Source organism: Vitis vinifera, chromosome 13, assembly GCF_030704535.1.
Source record: "Vitis vinifera cultivar Pinot Noir 40024 chromosome 13, ASM3070453v1".
Classification (NCBI taxonomy): Eukaryota; Viridiplantae; Streptophyta; class Magnoliopsida; order Vitales; family Vitaceae; genus Vitis; species Vitis vinifera.
Window position 1 is genome coordinate 26643763 of NC_081817.1, and position 18281 is coordinate 26662043.

At 33.6% G+C, this 18281-nt stretch overlaps 2 protein-coding genes across 26 annotated transcripts in view; both read right to left on the reverse strand.

Moving 5' to 3' along the window:
* The window catches only part of LOC100253382 (putative disease resistance RPP13-like protein 1), a 33645-nt gene extending 27986 nt beyond the window's left edge, over nucleotides 1–5659 (reverse strand). For all 19 annotated transcript variants that reach the window (XM_059741607.1, XM_059741606.1, XM_059741605.1 and 16 more), the window contains exon 1: nucleotides 752–5659. In XM_059741607.1, the coding sequence (XP_059597590.1) occupies nucleotides 798–4844 (4047 nt within the window). In that variant the 5' untranslated portion in view covers nucleotides 4845–5659 and the 3' untranslated portion in view covers nucleotides 752–797. The remainder of the gene's footprint in view (nucleotides 1–751) is intronic.
* The window catches only part of LOC100243138 (putative disease resistance RPP13-like protein 1), a 55745-nt gene that overhangs the window by 25801 nt on the left and 11663 nt on the right, over nucleotides 1–18281 (reverse strand). For 2 of the 7 annotated variants that reach the window (XM_059741587.1, XM_059741584.1), the window contains 8 exons: nucleotides 16095–16273; nucleotides 15915–16011; nucleotides 13944–15376; nucleotides 12409–12481; nucleotides 10574–10828; nucleotides 10269–10460; nucleotides 9339–9415; nucleotides 8964–9238 (listed from right to left, as the gene is read on the reverse strand). The gene's annotated coding sequence lies outside the window, so the exon portion shown is untranslated. Of the gene's footprint in view, nucleotides 1–8963; nucleotides 9239–9338; nucleotides 9458–10268; nucleotides 10461–10573; nucleotides 10829–12408; nucleotides 12482–13943; nucleotides 15377–15914; nucleotides 16012–16094 lie in introns of those variants that run through there. The other 5 variants (XM_059741581.1, XM_059741583.1, XM_059741586.1 and 2 more) reach the window with 4 other exon arrangements.

An 18281-nucleotide genomic window follows, 5' to 3' on the forward strand; every position in this document is an offset into this window, starting at 1 on the left:
AGTTCATGAAAGCCTTAAATGAATATATTTGGACAATTCATACAAAATATTATAGTTTCAAAGTCAATATGTTTGGCTTGTTTTTCACTTACAGATCATAGGTACAGTTGTTTTCAGGTTCAAAGGAATTAAACATATTAATAGTTTCTTTCATATCAATAACATACAACATATATAGGCCTACTCCTATTTGAAGAAATTATCATTAAAAGATACATGCCACAAATTCAAAGAGTCAAATACAAGGGTTGTTGATCAAATAAAAAATTTTAAAAAAAAACTAGAAAACATGAAGAAAAAAAATCTCACAAAAATTAAGGATTGTTCATTTGCACTTTTTATTTATTTATTTGGATTTAAAAAAATTTTAATTTGAAAATAATTTCAAAGATGTATTTTGGGGGGGTATTTTTACTTTTTATTTTAAAATTTTGATAATAAAATCAAGGAAAATCACTGAAAAATTATTGAAAAATCCTTTAAAATTCAATTTTCCTTTTTGTTATATAACCAGTAAAGATATTTAAAAAAGAAAGAAAGAAACTTAAAACTACTACACACATTTAATATTCATATAACTAAAAAATAAAAGTACTTTTCAAGTGGTAGTTTGTTTTGATTTTGTATTAGAGTTTAAAATATTGGTTTCAATTCTGGAGCAGCCATGGAAGGTGATTGGTAGAAGAAAATGATTCACAAACTTGGTGTGTGTGGATTGCACAAAACATAAATAAAAGTAGAAAGTACGTACTGAATTAATAATTGCATAGAAAGGCAAGAGTTTGGATGCAAGTGCCTCATGACAAGATCACCTCTTCATATGAGAAACCCTTTTCATTAAATATCACGATGCAGGGAATGTGAGAAATGTTGGGCCATTTTTTCCCTTTATCCCTTTGGCATCGCTTCTCCAACAAAGGACACTTAAGAATATAAAGATGAGAAAGGGAGGAGGGCAACCCCTGTTTTGGCAAGGACTCGAGCTTTTCACAGCGGTAAATCGACAGAGTTTCAAGAGAGGTCAGGTGCTCAAGGCCCTTATTGTCCAGGGATTTCAGATTTGGAAAATTGTCAATTATAAGAGAGGTGAGAGTGGAGGGCAGAAACCGCTCCTCGGGAAATGACTCCAATCTTTCTTCTTCAGGTCCTCCAACCCCTAACCAGCTAAGAAAGGGAAGCGTTTGCAAGTGCCACTCCATCCGACAGGCCATGAGTTTGTTACAATTCCTGATGTCAAGATCAGATAGATTAGTGGGCAAACCCTCTATTGGAAATGAATCAATTTCTGGACAACCTTCTATTCTCAATCTTTCAAGGGATGTAAGGAGGGAGTGCATCCCTTGGGGCAGTGACTTGAGCTTCTTGCACCAACTTATCCAAAGAGATGTCAGATTAGGAGTAGGCAATCCCCCTTGCGGAAAAGATACCAGATTAGGGCAATTATAAAAATTCAATATCTGGAGAGATGTGAGATCCATGTGGTGAAGTCCATCTGGAATGTAAAGGGACTCCAGATTTGTACAATGCCATAAATGAAGCGTCTCAAGCTTTGTGAAGGAAGCTAATGGAAAGGACGTGAGAGAATCACAATTACTTATCACGAATTTGGTAAGGGAAGCGTAGTGGTTGTGTGTCATATCCTCCTGGAGTGCTAACTCCAATTTCTTACACCCGTAGATTGAAAGTGTCTTCAATGAATCAATGTCCCTGGGCAAGGACCTTAGAGAATCACAATACTCGATGGACAAGTGTTGGAGAGTCGTATTATTTTGCATCATTCCCTCTGGTAGGGACTCCAGAGTGGGACAGTCTATGATTTCAAGCCTTTCAAGCATGGGTGGCAGCGCCATCTCCGGAAAAGATGCAAGACTCTCACATTGCTGGATGTTCAAGTTTTTAAGAGAGGTAAGGCTGTGAAGAATGGGTGGAATTTCCTTTAGCTCGGGACAACAACACACAGATAACTGTACAAGAGAATGCAGTTGGCCCAATTCATCTGGTATTTTACAAACTTCCCTTATATCCAAAGAAGCCAACGAGGTGAGACTGCTCGCACTCCTAACCACCACATCATCACATTCCTCCAACATCAATTCACGAATGGAGGGAGCCATTGGAAGACAACACACCAGCTGCCCGCATTCACTAATCTTAAGTTTTGTTAATTTAGGAAGGTGTTTGGGTAAATCCTTTTTCAGCTTTGGACATTTCTTGATATAAAGCTCCTTCAAACAAGGGAATTCAACTCCACGACAAACCCATTCCTCCCACTCTAACATCTCTTCAAACCTCAGAATCTCTAGGGATCCAAACGGCTTCTTTGAAGATGAGTCACAATCATTATTCCCATAGAAATCTGCACCAACGTTTTGTACTCCATCCATCTTCGCAATCTGGAGATCCTTGAGAGATTGTAACTGCCCAAGTGGTGGCAAGGACGAGCAACTTTTACAATCTTCAAGTTGTAAGAAAACTAAATTCATGAATGAAGGATCTCCTAGCCATTTTGGAAATTTTGTGCCATAGTAGTGTTGAATGTTGAGCCTTTTCACCTTGGTATGAGGCTGAAGATTTTCGAGAACTCTGGTTTGATTATCCGAATCACTATCAATCACATTTGTATCCCACGCAAACACCAAGTCATCAAGGTCTTCCTTTTTCTTCAAATTAGCTTTTAAAGCATCCGTAGCATTCACCACATTTTGCAAGTTAAAAATGGAGAGCGCTCCCCGCAGGTGGGACAGATCTTGTAACTCTGCAATTCTTGCACCACTATGCTTGCCAACAACAAAAGTAGTCAATCTTCGAAGATCTTTTAGTTTATTGATTCCTGTTGGCATCCCTTCTAATTTTGTTCCAGAAATATCCAAATGATGTAGGTGGATGAGGTTTTTGATTTCAGAAGGCAACTCGGTAATCCCATGACAATTTGACAACATCAGTGATTGCAAATTGCAAAGCATACCTATGGATTTAGGTAACTTCTGTATCTTGGTGCTAGAAAGGTTCAAATACCGCAAATGCTTCAAATTTTGAAATGAATCAGGCAAATGAGTGATATTATAGTGAGACAAGGATAAAACCCGCAAACATCTGAATGTTGGCAATAGAGCATGTAGAAATTTATTAGCTAAGTAGCAAGTTGAAACATGAGCAGGCATACCTAATGGTAGGAAGGTCCGTAACTTATCAACCTTATGAAGGGGATCAAATTTCTTGGAGACATCAAATTCTTCATGGTTGTATGACAAATGTCGAGCCCTCTTTGAAAAGTTTTTTTGCTTTCCCACTTCCAATCTGAAACAAAATTCTCTGGATACAAATTGGGCCAAATCATGAATCAAATCATGCATCACAAACAATGACTTATTTTGACTTGATTGTTGAAAGAATGACCTTGACAATAGGTTCTGAAAACATTTTTCACCATCTTCTATCATCTCCTCTCCTTTGAAGCCACCCACAAAACCTTGTGCCACCCATAACAAAATTAACTCCTCCTTTTGATATTCATAATCCTTGAGAAAGATGGAGCAATATGCAAAGCACTGCTTTACTTTTTTGGGGAGATAATGATAGCTCAAGTGTAGAGCTGGAAGAATGTTACTCTGTTCCATTGGTAAATCCCATATTTCGTTATTCATCATTTCCTTCCAAGCCTTTTCATCTTGTTCAGACCGCAATAAACCTCCTAGCGTTTTTGCTGCCAAGGGCAAACCTTTGCATTTCTGTATTATTTTCCGACCAATAGGTTCCAAATTTTTTATTGCATCTGGAGTTATATTTTCAAAAGCACGATATGCAAATACTGACCAGCAATGTTCATCTGATAGTTCGCTAAGACGACAAAAAGGAGTTGTGCCCATAATTGATGCTACTTTTTCATTGCGGGTGGTTGCTATGATTACACTGCCCTGTGATCCAGCTTTGAGTGGAGCTTGTAAGGTACTCCAGTTATCGGGGTTCTCATTCCATATATCATCCAGCACAAGGAAAAACCTTTTTCCATTCAACTCTTTCTGCAGACTATGTTGTAGTGATTGCAAGGTGTTAGAATTATTAGATGAATGTTCAGGGACCGACTCTAAAACTGCTTTTGTTATTCCTACCAAGTCAAACTGATCAGATACGCACACCCAGAGTCTGAAATCGAACTTGTCCCCCACCCTCTTGTCGTTATAGATTATTTGAGCGAGGGTTGTTTTTCCAACCCCACCCATACCAACAATTGGAATCACCTGAACTTTATCAGCAGTAGCCACTTCATCAGATAGCAATAGTTTCATGATCTTCTCCCTATCACCCTCCCTACCATAAACCTCAACCTCATCCACCAAAGAAGTAGTCAACCTTTGTTCAGTCACTGATGACACTCCTCCATCACCCTCTCTGAAATGAAGACCAGACTTTCTTTTTACAATAGCCTCTAGCTCCTGGGTGATTATCTTTATTTTTTTACCAATCTCCTTTTTGGAAATCACACCGCTAAGATGAAAAGAGAGGTTGAACTTCCATACCTTGCCGCTGCTGCTGCTGCTGCTGGTTTGAGGTCCTTGTACCAAACTGGGCCGCTTAGCTTCAGCTTCAAACTCGTCAAGGACATCTTCAATGTCGTAAGCTAAAGCTTTGAGATCGTCCAGCCACCTCTTCACTGCTTCGTCCCGAATCTGCCTCTGCTCAGCATCATGCAGCACTGCTTGGAGATGCAACAAAGTGTTCCTCCACTCCTGGAGCACTGCTGTGTCAACTTTGAGCTGGCGTGCATAATCTAACAAAGGGGCAGCCACCAGCTTGTCCAGCACCACCTCAAACAAGGAAGACAGAAACGCCTCCACCACAACCATTTTTCTTTGGAAACGAAGGATTCAGAAGTTCAGAAACATACAATGAGGAAAACCCAGAGAGTTATGAAGGCCTCTGCACTCTCAAAACTTGCTCTTAATTATATGAGATGGGTCTAATTACTTGTCCACCCTTCTACAATCAAAATATCACCTTTGCTCACAATGAAATTACAAAAAAAGAAGAAGGGTTCTTTAAGAACTTCCACAAATTATTGAGAAGAATTGTCCATTAGTATTGAAACAATGAAAGAAAAAAGAAAAAGAAAAAGCAAAAAAATACAATGCATGCTTTTGGCATATCTTGAATGAATAAAGCAATCAGGGAAAGGCAGTGTCACATGGGCGTGTCTGCAGACTCTGCACAACAAGCAATCAAATTGCTTTATTGCTGTCCACACTGACTCAAGGATGAAAGTTTCCATTGTTTTCGCCGAAATTTCGCCGAAATTTCTGGTTTCGGTGGCCGGCGATACAAAAGCAAAGCGACCCCTAGAACAGATCCAGAAAACACAGGAAGCAAAAAAAAAAAAAAAGGCAATCTTTCTGGTTTTCCTTGGGGGTTTTGCATGGATTTTCTCGGAAATCAAACGAGGATGAACTTTCCCGGAAAACGAATGGGGGATGGATTTTCTTGGGAATCAAACGGGGTTGCAGAAAAATAAAAATAAATAACAAGATTACATTAGTACCTGGGAGGATTGAGAGTGGCAGAGGAAAATAGGGCCTTTTTAGGGATTCTCTCGTCTGAAGGGCAACTTCAGAAAGGGCTTCTTGATGCCCGAGTGAGAGATGTGGGTGGCCCCTTTTTATTTTTAGATTTAGTAGAGATTTAAAAAGAAGGAAACATATCGTGGAACAATTTTCCACTCTCTATATAAATAATTATTAATTATCCATCTTTATTTTGATTAAATCACTACCATGGATTAAAATTTCGATTTTTATCGATGATATTTTATGAATTAAAATTAATTTGATAAGATAAATTATTAATAATTTTAATTATTTAAATAAATTAATGTTAATAAAAAAAATTATTACCACATATTTTTAATAAAATTTTAGAAATTAAATCTCAAATAAAATATTTTATTGATATTTCAATTTGGATCCTTGTGCATCTGATGATCCAAATTGAAACTGAATGTGATCCAATGATTAGAATTGAACCTCAAGCTATGTAATAATATGTATAAATTATTGATATTTACTAAATAAGTTTTTCATGAAACTTCATAATAAGTGTATAAGTACAACTGATATAATATAATTATGTATAATATCGCAAATCGTATTATATATATATATATATCAAATTATTCACTAAAACAACTTTAAATTGTCTATTATACTTTTAATTATATTAATACAATTTTTTTTACATTTTCATGAATTTTGATCAATTTTTTGCTTACAAAATTTTTTTTTTCAAAATATCCGTCAATATTTCTCCGATATATCCGTAAAATAAAGTTACCGATATATCCGTTATTACCGATATTTTCATCCTTCTACTGACTTAGGTTTGAAAATTATTCGGTCCAACTGTTAATGGGGCCAATTTTTTCAAAACTGACTTTACTTCAACATCCCTAACTAGAGTTTTAAAACTACTCAAAAAATCAATTATTTATAGAAACTACACTCAATTAAAATTGTTGACCGGAAAAAGTATTACAAGTGGGTGTAGTTCTATAAAATGTTAAAACCCAAGCATGAGAAAATGGTAGAATTATTGAATTTCTTTTATGAGTAAAACCATTAACGAAAAGGGCTCACATGGGTCCATAAAATAATTAATCAAGTTGTTTTAGTCTTGATTTATTGATTTATGAATTATATACATTATAGTCTTTTATCACCCAATTATAATCAATAAAAATTAAATTTTCACCTTATTATCAATTATATAAGTATAGACTATACAACTAAACAATCTTATTTTGAATGTTAGACTTCCCACTTCTCCAACCCTCTAAGCTTGTGGGGGTCTTCCATGAACTTTTGTAGGACACCTATTCAATGTTTTTGTGGAACAGTGTATCAGATGTGTTAACCAAATCATGTACACGCATAAATAGAAAATAAAAAATAAAATAAAATTTTTAATTTGGTTTAATTATCAGTGTGATCCCTACATTCATAAAATACATCAACACTCAATAATCTGTTAATCAAAATAAGAAGAGTTACAGTCGTGAAACTCTAACAAAAAAACCAAAAAAAAAACTTTTTAATTACAGCCACACTTTTTATAAAAATAAATTCTTAAATATAAAAATATTAAATATATAATTAGACAAAGTTATCCATCATTACCCATCAACCCCACGAATTGATCTGACAGCTTAATCCTCAATACCCCGAATGAACCACAACAATATTAATCCGGACTCACAATCCAATAACATGGGCATGGGCTTGACTGGGTGATTGGTTACACGGACAGAAGGATGAGTCAACAGATGGCCATGATGGTATTAAGAATTAAAATGGAAGGAATCGATATTTTTCTTTCTTCTTTAGGATGCATTGAATTTGATGCTCTAGAAACCCATCAAACGGTGCAGAGAGCATCAGAAGGTGTGTTCTTTGATCAGGACACATCTACCAATAGCTGATTTTCGAACCTGAAGGGCATCAGAACATGGGTGCTTTGATTGAGGCTCATTTTCAAAATTGGGTTACAGCTAATACGGGTTTGAATATGGAAGAATCATCTCATAAAATAAGCAAATATTTCTCAATACACCCACCGCAAACGACCTTTAAATAAACATTGTTGACAACTGATAACTAGATGTTCAAATAAGCAAGAGAGAGACGAAGAAGAAAAATATAAATTTAAATTGTAACGTGTGACAAATTCTGTTTTCTTCTAACTTCTCAAACTCAAATTCATATAATATGATGTCTTTTTTAAGGTGTTATAATAAAGTCTATGGTATTGTATTTTCAAATTTTCAATGATACGATATTTGAAAATCAATCTCAACATTAAATTTAATAGGTGAAGATTGATTTTTAAATTTAATAATATTAGAAAAATGAACAATTTGATTTATCACTTTCTAAAAATATTAATTGGATTGATTTTGAGTTTTATAACTTTTTAATATTAATTGAATCAGTTTTTTAGTTTTAAATTATTTTTATAAATTAGTAATCTATCTATGACATGTTACTTGACTTAGCATCTATTTACTAAATAAAAATTTTATAAAAATTAATAAAAATTTAAAAATAAAAACACATAGGGATGCAACTGGGATGGATTGAACAAATTGATGACTAACCTAAACCCAATCCGAATTAAAAAACAATCAATAGAAATTTAATCTAACTCAAACTTTGACCAAAGATATTCAACCCAAGCCCAACTCAACTACATAATTTTTCTAAACTTAAGTTGAGTTTAGGTTGTTTAAATAAAACTCGGTTTGGTAAAGTTGAGTTCATGTTATTAGGGTTACATCTTTTAAAATCCATCTATAAAGCTTTTAAAAACTTTTTAAATATAGTTATATGAAAATTTAAACAGAAAATAAGACAAAATTTCAAGATAGTAAATAAACATAAATTTACATTTTTTTCTAAAAAAAATTTTAAAAAATGACATAATATAATTTGATATTTTAAAAAAAAAAATAGAAAAAGAAAATGCATATTATTATAAATATTATAAAAACATCAAATCAGGTTTGAGCTAAACTTAGATTGTTTGGATCTTAGCTTGAACTCAACCCAAATTAAGCTCAAGTTGAAAAAAACACATAATTTAAGCCCAACTCAAGTATTAAAAATGATTGCCCAAACTCGCCCAAATATTAGGTTGGGTTCGGATTAGGTTGGGTCAACTCGTCCAAATTACACCCCTAAAAACACATGTATAATTTGGATAGATAATATTTAAAGATTTTGGATATTAGACTATGATGCTAGAATAAAATAAGGAAAGAATTGCATTCCACATTATTTGCTTTTTATGATTTTTTTTCTCCATATTTTTCTTTTGTTTTTTTAAAACAGCTTGTTGGTTGAAAATTATTGTTTATTTTATTTTATTTTTAAGAACTTTTAAAAAATGATCACAAAAGAAGATGCCATGTGAACAGAGCAGATACTGATGAACATCTTTCATATACATATACTGGACATGCAAATAATTCATGAAGAAAACCCAAACAGAAAAAGCCCAAATGAGGTGCAGTTGGCTTCTGCACCCTCAAAGCTTGAGCTTACTTGTTTGATTACTTGATCACCCTTATACAATCAAAATATCTCTCATGCTCCCAATGTAATAATAAAAAAGAAGAGGGGCACTTTATTCATTACACGTCACAGATGCAGTGACGACTGACAACAACCCAAAAAAAAGTTCATCCAGCTTCCACCTGCAGATAATTTCAGAAAGATGAGATAAGTTTATTTCTTAGAGTTATATATAAGTTAGTTAATGAACCCACAGCTCTTCTACCACGCCAAAGAGCATACCTGAGTGCCATGCAGGACAGAGGGAGGAGAAGTGAGAAGTCCATCCAATGCCTGTAGCATCCATATGGTTCATGCCCCTGTTTTAGTCCCATTGCAGCATGCATATTGACCAAGCAAAACTGAATCATTATGATACTAAAAGACATTTTCTTGCCATAAACCCAATCAAATCTTTTTTTAAGAATGATTATGCTGTTTGTGAAAGCAAAACACGGGAATATCATTCCAAAGTAAAACAAAATTTCAAGAGAACCAATTTGGAAAACCGATCATCTTTATGCATTAATACATTACCAATACTATGGTTACAGTGAAGCTTATCATAATATGACTCAAAACATCTACACTAACAATACTTGATCACAACTACAGTACGATAAAGGATAAAATTGGCACCAAAAATTGAATAAGGCACAGATAAATTTTTTGAAAGGAAGCCTTAAATCAACATTTGGCCTTAATTATAATTATTTGTGCTCCGGTCCCAATTATTTCCTAATTGAAAATGCTTGACAGTTACTATGATTTCACTTCCATTTTTCTGCAGGCAAAAAAAATGAAACTGGTGCATCAAGAAGCACTGTCACAACTGATGTCTAGCATCACTGATGGTGCAACATTAGATTTCTTTCAGTGGTAGAGACACTGGTAGATCTTTGATAAGTAAAGGATTGTTCAGGGGAAATGGAGAGAAAGCAATAGCTAATGGTAGCTCACATATTTAAGAGAATATCTGTGTAAATTCCTCTAGTATCTGAATGAATCTTCAAAGGAAAAAACTGCTCTAGTTAACGCCAAAATTCAAAAGAGTTTCTTGAGCATCTCGTAATGTAAAATGAAATATGTTTTTTTCCTTTTTAAATAAACAGAGGAGGATTATTGAAACTCCAAGATTATGTGAGTCAAAAGAACTTAAAGAAGCACTAATACCTGCTGACTGGTGAAGCTACAGTCCTTTAATAGCTGCTGTGGTAAGTTAAAAGGCAATCCTTTGGAGCAAAATCATGGAATGAATGTCCATGATGTTGTCACTAAGAATTCTCAACCAAAGTACAGTCCTCAACAATAGCTGAAACTCCAACATAACCAATGATAGATGAGCATTTGGCGTTGTGACCATTCCTAGTAATGGGGAATAAATGAAGTTATCTCCAATTGAAACTCATATAATGCGAATTATTTCCATAAGAAACAGAAAATGATACTTCAAAAAAGTAAAACAATAGAAAAAGTACCTAGCACTTAACCGAAAACAGGACCCCTGCAGCTATGAACACATTTTGTCGAACCCTCCATTACTAGTACTTCACGAATTGTAATATTCGTGAATGGATGATTGAGTTCATAAGTTTTCCATTTGTTCCCTCTGTTTCACTGCACTTCCAGAAATCAAACAGCAATATATTGACTGTTGTATTCTTCTATTGGTAATTTGTCGGTGGGAACTCGTCCATCTAAAATTATGCACAAAATGAACACTTTTGCAGTCCCTGAAATACCAGCATATGCACTATTAAATTGTTTACAAAATCCACTTTGGAAATCAATATCCCACCAAAGAATAACCATGCTGATTCTATTTATGAGTAGTGGTTTGATATTATCAATATCCATACTCACATGCAAGGATTGAAATATCGGTTTTTACGGATATATCGGTACTTCGATTTTACGGATATATCGGAAATATCGGAGAAATATCGGTGGATATTTTTTCACAAATATCGATAAAGTGAAAATTATTTAAAATTAATAGGAATGCTTAAAAAAACTTCAAAAAATGATAAAATAAGTAAAAATACACATTTTAAAGTTATCTTGTAAGTGTAATTGACATATATATAATTAAGAAGAAAAATATCGTAAACGAAGATATATTGGTAGATTCGATATTTGAATTTTAAAAATAATATATATGAATTTTGAAAGTATATAGAGTTAGAATTGAGTTAAAAAATATTTGATTTTATTGAATAAAAATAATTTATACATAAATATAATACATATGATATTACAATAGTCCTTATATTAAGGAAGAGATCGATGTGATTTCATTATATTGTTAGATGAAGATGACCTAATTTGTTGAAGATAATATTTATTTAAAATATTTTAAAATATTTTTCTTAAAAACATGTTTTATTATATTTTAAATGAAAATTAAATTAATTTATATAAATATTTTATTTGAGATTTAATTTTTAAAATTTTATTAAAAATATATAGTAATAACTTTTTTTTATTAATATTAATTTATTTAATAATCAAAATAAAATTTGATAATTTATAATTATTTATATGGATAGAGGAAAATTGTTCATGATTTGGTTTTTTTTTTTACCTTTACTAAATCTAAAAATTAAAAAGGCCACCACTTTTGAAGTTGCCCTCCAGCCGAGAGAATTCCCCTTTTCTCTCCCCTTTTCTGAAGTTGCCCTCCAGCCGAGAGACTTTCTTCCTCTGCCACTCTCAATCCTCGCAGGTACTAATCTAATCACGTTGATATTATTTTTTTTTGCAACCCCCGTTTGATTTCCAAGAAAATCCATCCCCCATTCGATTTCCGGGAAAATTCATCCTCGTTTGATTTCCGAGAAAATCCATTCAAAACCCCCAAAGAAAACCAAAAAATTTGCTTTTTTTTTGCTCCCTGTGATTTCTGGATCTGTTTTAAGGGTCTCTTTGCTGTTGTGCCATTGGATTTAAATTTCACGAACCCTAAATCCACGATTTTTGAGCCAGATTTTGTATCCTGTGTGCGGGCTGGATTGGTAGGAAATATCGGGAAATTTTCCGAAAAATCGGTAAAAAATACCGAAATATCGGCGATATTTTCGGCGATATTTTAAAATTCTCCTCCGATTGCTCCGCGCGTCAGTCCACTCGCGATTTTTCTTCGATAAATCGGTGCTTCACCGATATTTCGCCGATATATCGACGATTTTGCCGATTTTTTGCCGATTTTTCCGTCGATCGATAATCGGTGACGATTATCGTTTCGATGCTGCCCGATATCCGATATTTCTTCGAAATATCGCCGATATTTTCCGATTTTTCAATCCCTGCTCACATGTGACCTCAAACTGTTTAGAAGTTGACTGCTTTCGCTCCATGCTTTTGTTTAAAAATTTGTATCAGAAATCCTGCAGTTAGTTCATGGTAAGTAAAACTTAAATAAACATAAAGGCACAACTTTCACAAATTTCCATGGTTTCAAAAGTCGGTATATTTGGCTTGTATTTCTCTCATAGATCATAAGTATATTTGCTGTCAGGCTCAAAGGAAAACATGGTTAATGGTATACTTTATTCCATTTCAATGACTTCAGATTCCAGGTCCAAAAGCAAACATCAACATCAAGAAATTTGCATGTCCAATACCATTTAAGCAATTTTGGAGACTGCAAAAATAGCCATACATATATATTATTAAAAGAGGAACAATTTATTAGTTCAGAAGGTTCAAGAATCTCTTCAATAACATTGGTGAGAAAATTCAATATGCAGAACCATTCCTAAGCTCTTCTTCTTAAGCCCATCCAAATATATACATATGCTCTAATACAACCACAGTCCCTCTTTGAAAATCAACATAAAAAGATTCAATCATAAATTTATAATGTCAAACACAGTGGTTCTCGATTAAATAGGAAAATGAAAGTCATGAAAAACGTTGAACTACCAATTTTCCTAAAAGCTTAAGCTTACAGGATTTGGGTTCAATATGCATATCATGCTCCTTAATACTCTTCCAAGGAGGGTCCCTCATGTGCGGCCCCATACCCACATGTAGAGAGATAGATGGAATTTGGATTTATATATAAACTAACAATTTTCCTAAAAGCTTAAGCTTAAAAGATTTGTGTTCAATATGCATATCATGCTCCTTAATAAAAAATAACATATTTAAAGTATGCTTGATTCCACCATTCAATTTTTGTTTTTAAAATAAAAAAATTTGAAAATTATTTTGAAAATCATGTCTATTACCTTGTTTTTTTTTTGTTTTTTTTATTAATTTTGATGACAAAAGTTTTTAAAAAATGAATCGGTAAAAAATGTTTCGATTTCTAATTAGAATATGAAATTAACACCCACATCTCACATGTGTCTCAAATCCTTTTTCCAAATCTGTGAAAAAGGAAAAATAATTGCAAATCACAAAACCATAAAAAAAATCACCCAAAGAGTTTTTTTTTTTTTTTTCATTCTTTTTGTATAATCAATTAACCTATTGAAATTGTTGTATAAAAATTCAAAATACAGTTGATTTTTTTTTTTTTTAACTTTTATAAAGAGTATATAGAAGTGCATTAAAATGAAACCTAAATAGTATAGAATTGGATGCTCAAGCAGTCAGCAATTGTTCTGTATTAGAGCCAAGTACAAAATATCTTCATGAAAATTTTCAATGTGTCAATTTGAAAGTATACCCTGACTTGATTTCTTGATTGATGTATTAAAAATCAATCTTAATTTTAATTGTACACAATTGTTTATAAAAGAAGAAGAAGAAGAATGGTTGGATTAAAATTCAATTCTAGAGCATTGATAAACACAAAATTGGTGCGTATTGATTGCACCAAAAATATAAGCAGAAAAGTACCTGAATGAATAAGTGGCCAGCAATGAGTGCAGATAAAAGCAAGAGCTTCGATGCAAGGTTATCATAAGATGACATCCAATGGCCTGAGACGACCTGCCTCATCAGATTCTTCAAACACTATACATAAGATGTGAGAAATCTTGGACCAGTCTTTCCCTTTATCTCTTTGGCACCACTTCCTCAGCAGAGGACATTTACTAATTTTAAGACGAGAGGAAGGAGGGCAGCCCCTGTTTTGGGAAGTACTTGAGCTTGTAGCAGGACCTAATCGCGAGAGTTTCAAGACAAGTGAGGTGTTGACGCCCTTTGTTATCCAGGGATTTCAGATTTTCACCTCCCCAAATGGTAAGAGTGGGAGGGAGCAGCCACTTATCTGGAAATGACACCGGCTTTTCTTCTTTATCTACTCCTATTTCTATTTGTCTAAGAAAAGGAAGCGTCTGCAAGTCCCACCCCATCCAACTCTGCACAAGTTTGCTGCAACCTGCGATTTGAAAGTTGAGATAGAGTAGTTGGCAAACCCCCTTCTGGACGATTCAATTTCTGGACCTATAACAGCTGACAAATCTTCAAGAGATTTAAGGAGGGTGCACATCTGTGGGGACAGTGACTTAAGCTTCTGGCAATTCATGATCCAAAGCCTTTCGAGGTTGGGAGTTGGCAGTCCTCCTTGTGGGAAAGACACCAGATTAAGGAAATGAAAGATGAAAATGTTCTTGAGAGATGTGAGATCCACGTGGTGAGGTTTATTTGGAATGGAAAGGGACTCTAGATTTGAACAACTCATGATGGAAAGATCCCTCGATTTGTGAAAAAGCCAAATGGAAAGGATGTGAGAGACTCACCGATCGCATGAGTTTCAGCAGAAGAGAAACTAACGAACTGGACATGCAAATAGTTGCGGTGTCAACAGAAGAGAAAGCTTGTCCATAAGATCAGAGGTCTGCATCCACTTCCAACAGCTGCAGAGGTTGGAGACACATGAGGTAGCATGCCATACTGGCAATGACATTAGCCATTTCAGTTGACATATGAACTGGTGTCCTGCCTTGCTAAGCTCTTCACACGAGTATAGGTTCTTCTGCTTTCCTTCACACTTGATTAGCTCTAAGTGTTTGTGATTTGCAACACTTTTGAGGACCAAGATTTCCACTCATCCACATCCTGTAAATGTGCATCCACACGAAAGGCATATTAACAACCTAAAAAAGTATAGCAGATTCAGCAAGGTGAGGATTTTATGTTGCGTAACAGAGTTGGCAACCCAATTCAAAACTCCAATTTCCCTACCTTATCAGGGCTAACTCTGTATGGGCTTCTTCAAGTGACAAGAAGAATGTTTTGGTCCTCTGCAGCAAAACTCGATCAACATAGAACAATTAAAGCAGTGAAGCCTATTTGACAGCCAAGAAATTTGCATTTACACCAGAAGCCTGCAATATTGAAATGCGATTTGTCCGTGAACAAAATCTTTGACATGAACTTGTACCTTCCAAAGATTCTGTTTTTGTTCAGAGGAGACTCTTCTTTTCCAAATCTAAAAGACGAGGTATTTCCCCCAATTTCTGTTGCAATTCCAATAAAACATGGTTTTTCCAGTATTATTGTTATTATTTTATATGGATCGGGCTGCTTCTCCTCCTACATAGCCATAATCTTGACTTTGGTTCTTTCTATATCCCTCTTGTTTCTCCTAGCTATGCTCCTATTTCTAAATATAACTTCTAGTTCTGTCAAGACGTTTTTGAGAAATATTGCGGACGGGTTTTTAATATCTTAAAATTAAGCTATTAAGACAAATATCAATATGGGATTCACAAACTGTCTAGTAAGCATGATTCTTTACCCTTTAGATTTCAGTGTTGATTGAAATTTTATGAATGCAGTGATAAAGTTGAAACCCAAAATATTTATCAATACATCCACTAAAGCTAGTCTCATGTGAAGTTACCAAAAGTAGAAGCTACTTACACAGTTTTATAGCAACAACAAAATTTAGGAAGGTAGCAGAAATCTGTCTGCAGAATGTTCTCAAGTTGGCAGAAAAAAATGTTCATCCAACTTCCACCTGCAGATAATTCAGAAAGATATGAGATATGATGCATGAAATATGTTTATTTCTTACCATTATTAGTCAGTTAATGAACCCACTAATAAGAGAGTGCTTCCACCGTGCCTAAGCTCTTCCTGTGCAAAAAAGCATGCCTGAGTGCCATGAAAGATAGAGGAGAAGTGACAAGTCTATCCAATGCATGTAGCATCCATATGGTTCCATGTCCTTGTGATTCCACATCAACTCCAAAATAACCTAGAAATAAGCATATCCACAACTGCAGTTACATGTTCAAAACTCATTGACAACTCCAAAAAATGAAATAAAAAACAAAATATAAGTACCTAAATTCCATGTCTTTGTGATTCCACGAAGACATGCAAATGCAAATGAAGTAAACAATTATAATTCTGGGATACATTACCTCCATAGTTCTGTATGAATGTCCATGCATTATCTAAGTTGGCCTCAAAATGAGCATATAAACTATAAATGAGGCAAAATCCTACAGTTACTAAATTTTGATTCAAAACCATATTCAGGAAACTTGATGCTAGCTACAAAACTTAATCATCCCAAGCACCCAACTAATGAGATGCAACAACAAGATTGATATTCTAATATACAAAATTTCCTCAAAGTAGAACTGAAGTCAAGGAAAAGGACTAATGTACTAAACTAAATATCTTTTTAAGAGGAGAGTATTTTCAAATTTCACAAGTAAAAACAGGTATGCATAAGTATAGGGAATCAAATTGGAAAATGGTCATCTTTGTGCATGAGTGTGGATTAGTATACATAGAGGTGTATCAGAGGATATTACAGAATAATAGTGGTTGACTACAACTACAATACCAGACAAGGGATGGGTTGGAGCCACATATTGAACAAAACTGACAAATTTTCATGACACAAAGCCTTAAATGAACATAACACTTTGTTGCTCCTATTTGTGTTACTGTTTCATTATTTCTTAATTGAAATGCTTAGTAGTTACCATGCCCACTTTCATTTTTTAGAGGCATAAAAATAAAATCAGTTATTTACCTTTATCCATTCGTAATGTAAGAAATTATTGGAAGAGTAAACACTGATCTAATAAGAGTTTCTTAAGCATCTCATGGTGTAACATGAAAAACCAAGGAGTATTATTAAAGCACATTACATGATCCAATAAGAGTTCTTTTCTACTACTTTTCTTTTACCTTTTATTTTTTAAAAATAAAAAATAAAACTAAAGATTATCTGATATTTATAAAAATTTAAAACTTAATTGAAAATATTTATGTTTTCTATTCTTAAAAATAGTAAGTTAAAAGGGTTTCAAAACTAAACTAAATTCTATAGGATTGATTTTTAAGTAGTTTTCCTCTATTTTGTATTAGTCAAACAAAAATTATCTGTATGAAAAAATTGGGTACCATACCTAGGGTTGATTTCTTGAATGGATATCTTTTAAACATCAATTTTATGTCAACTAAACTTTATGCGAAAATAATTATTTTGGAAAATAAATTTTGGATGTATAAAACACAATAGATTTAAGCACTAAAGAAATGATAAAATAATGATTATATTATTACCCTAATCCATGATATTGATAACACTTCTGGAGTGAGTTCGAGTCACCTTGCGAATTGTTTTGGTCAAGATCTTCAACCCACTACTCTCATATAGTGGATAGGTCACTTGTGTGGTGTATATTGTAATGAGTAAAACAATAAAAAGAATAAAAATGAGAGTGTAGCTTAGGACCTTAACCTTATAAAAGAGATTTATAACTCTTAGTCTTCCCATCAAATGCTACATAGGAGTTATATTCATCATTTATAAACATTATGTACAAATTAATGGATAATGGTGGGTTACCAGCTTGCATGCATTTATGTAGTTGCATAGGTTATACATTTCAATCTTCCTTCATTACTCATAAACATTATGTAGAAATTAAATATCATAATGATGGGGTTATGAAAGCTGTAACACCATATTCATATAAATGAAAATTTTCCACCTTCCCAATTATAATTTCAGTCTTCTATTAAACTCTTGGATGTCTAATCAATTGATTCACCTACATATCAATTAATACTCTTAAATAAAATATATCAATCTATTTGACAAATATAACTATGAAGGACCACAGTGTATAGAAAAATGCTAATATCATACAATTACTTGAAAAAAAATTCTAAAATATAGCCTTATTAGAATGACATGGAATTGATAAATGAGAATGAAACACAAAATTGTTGTATACTTATTGCAACAAAAATGAAAGGAGA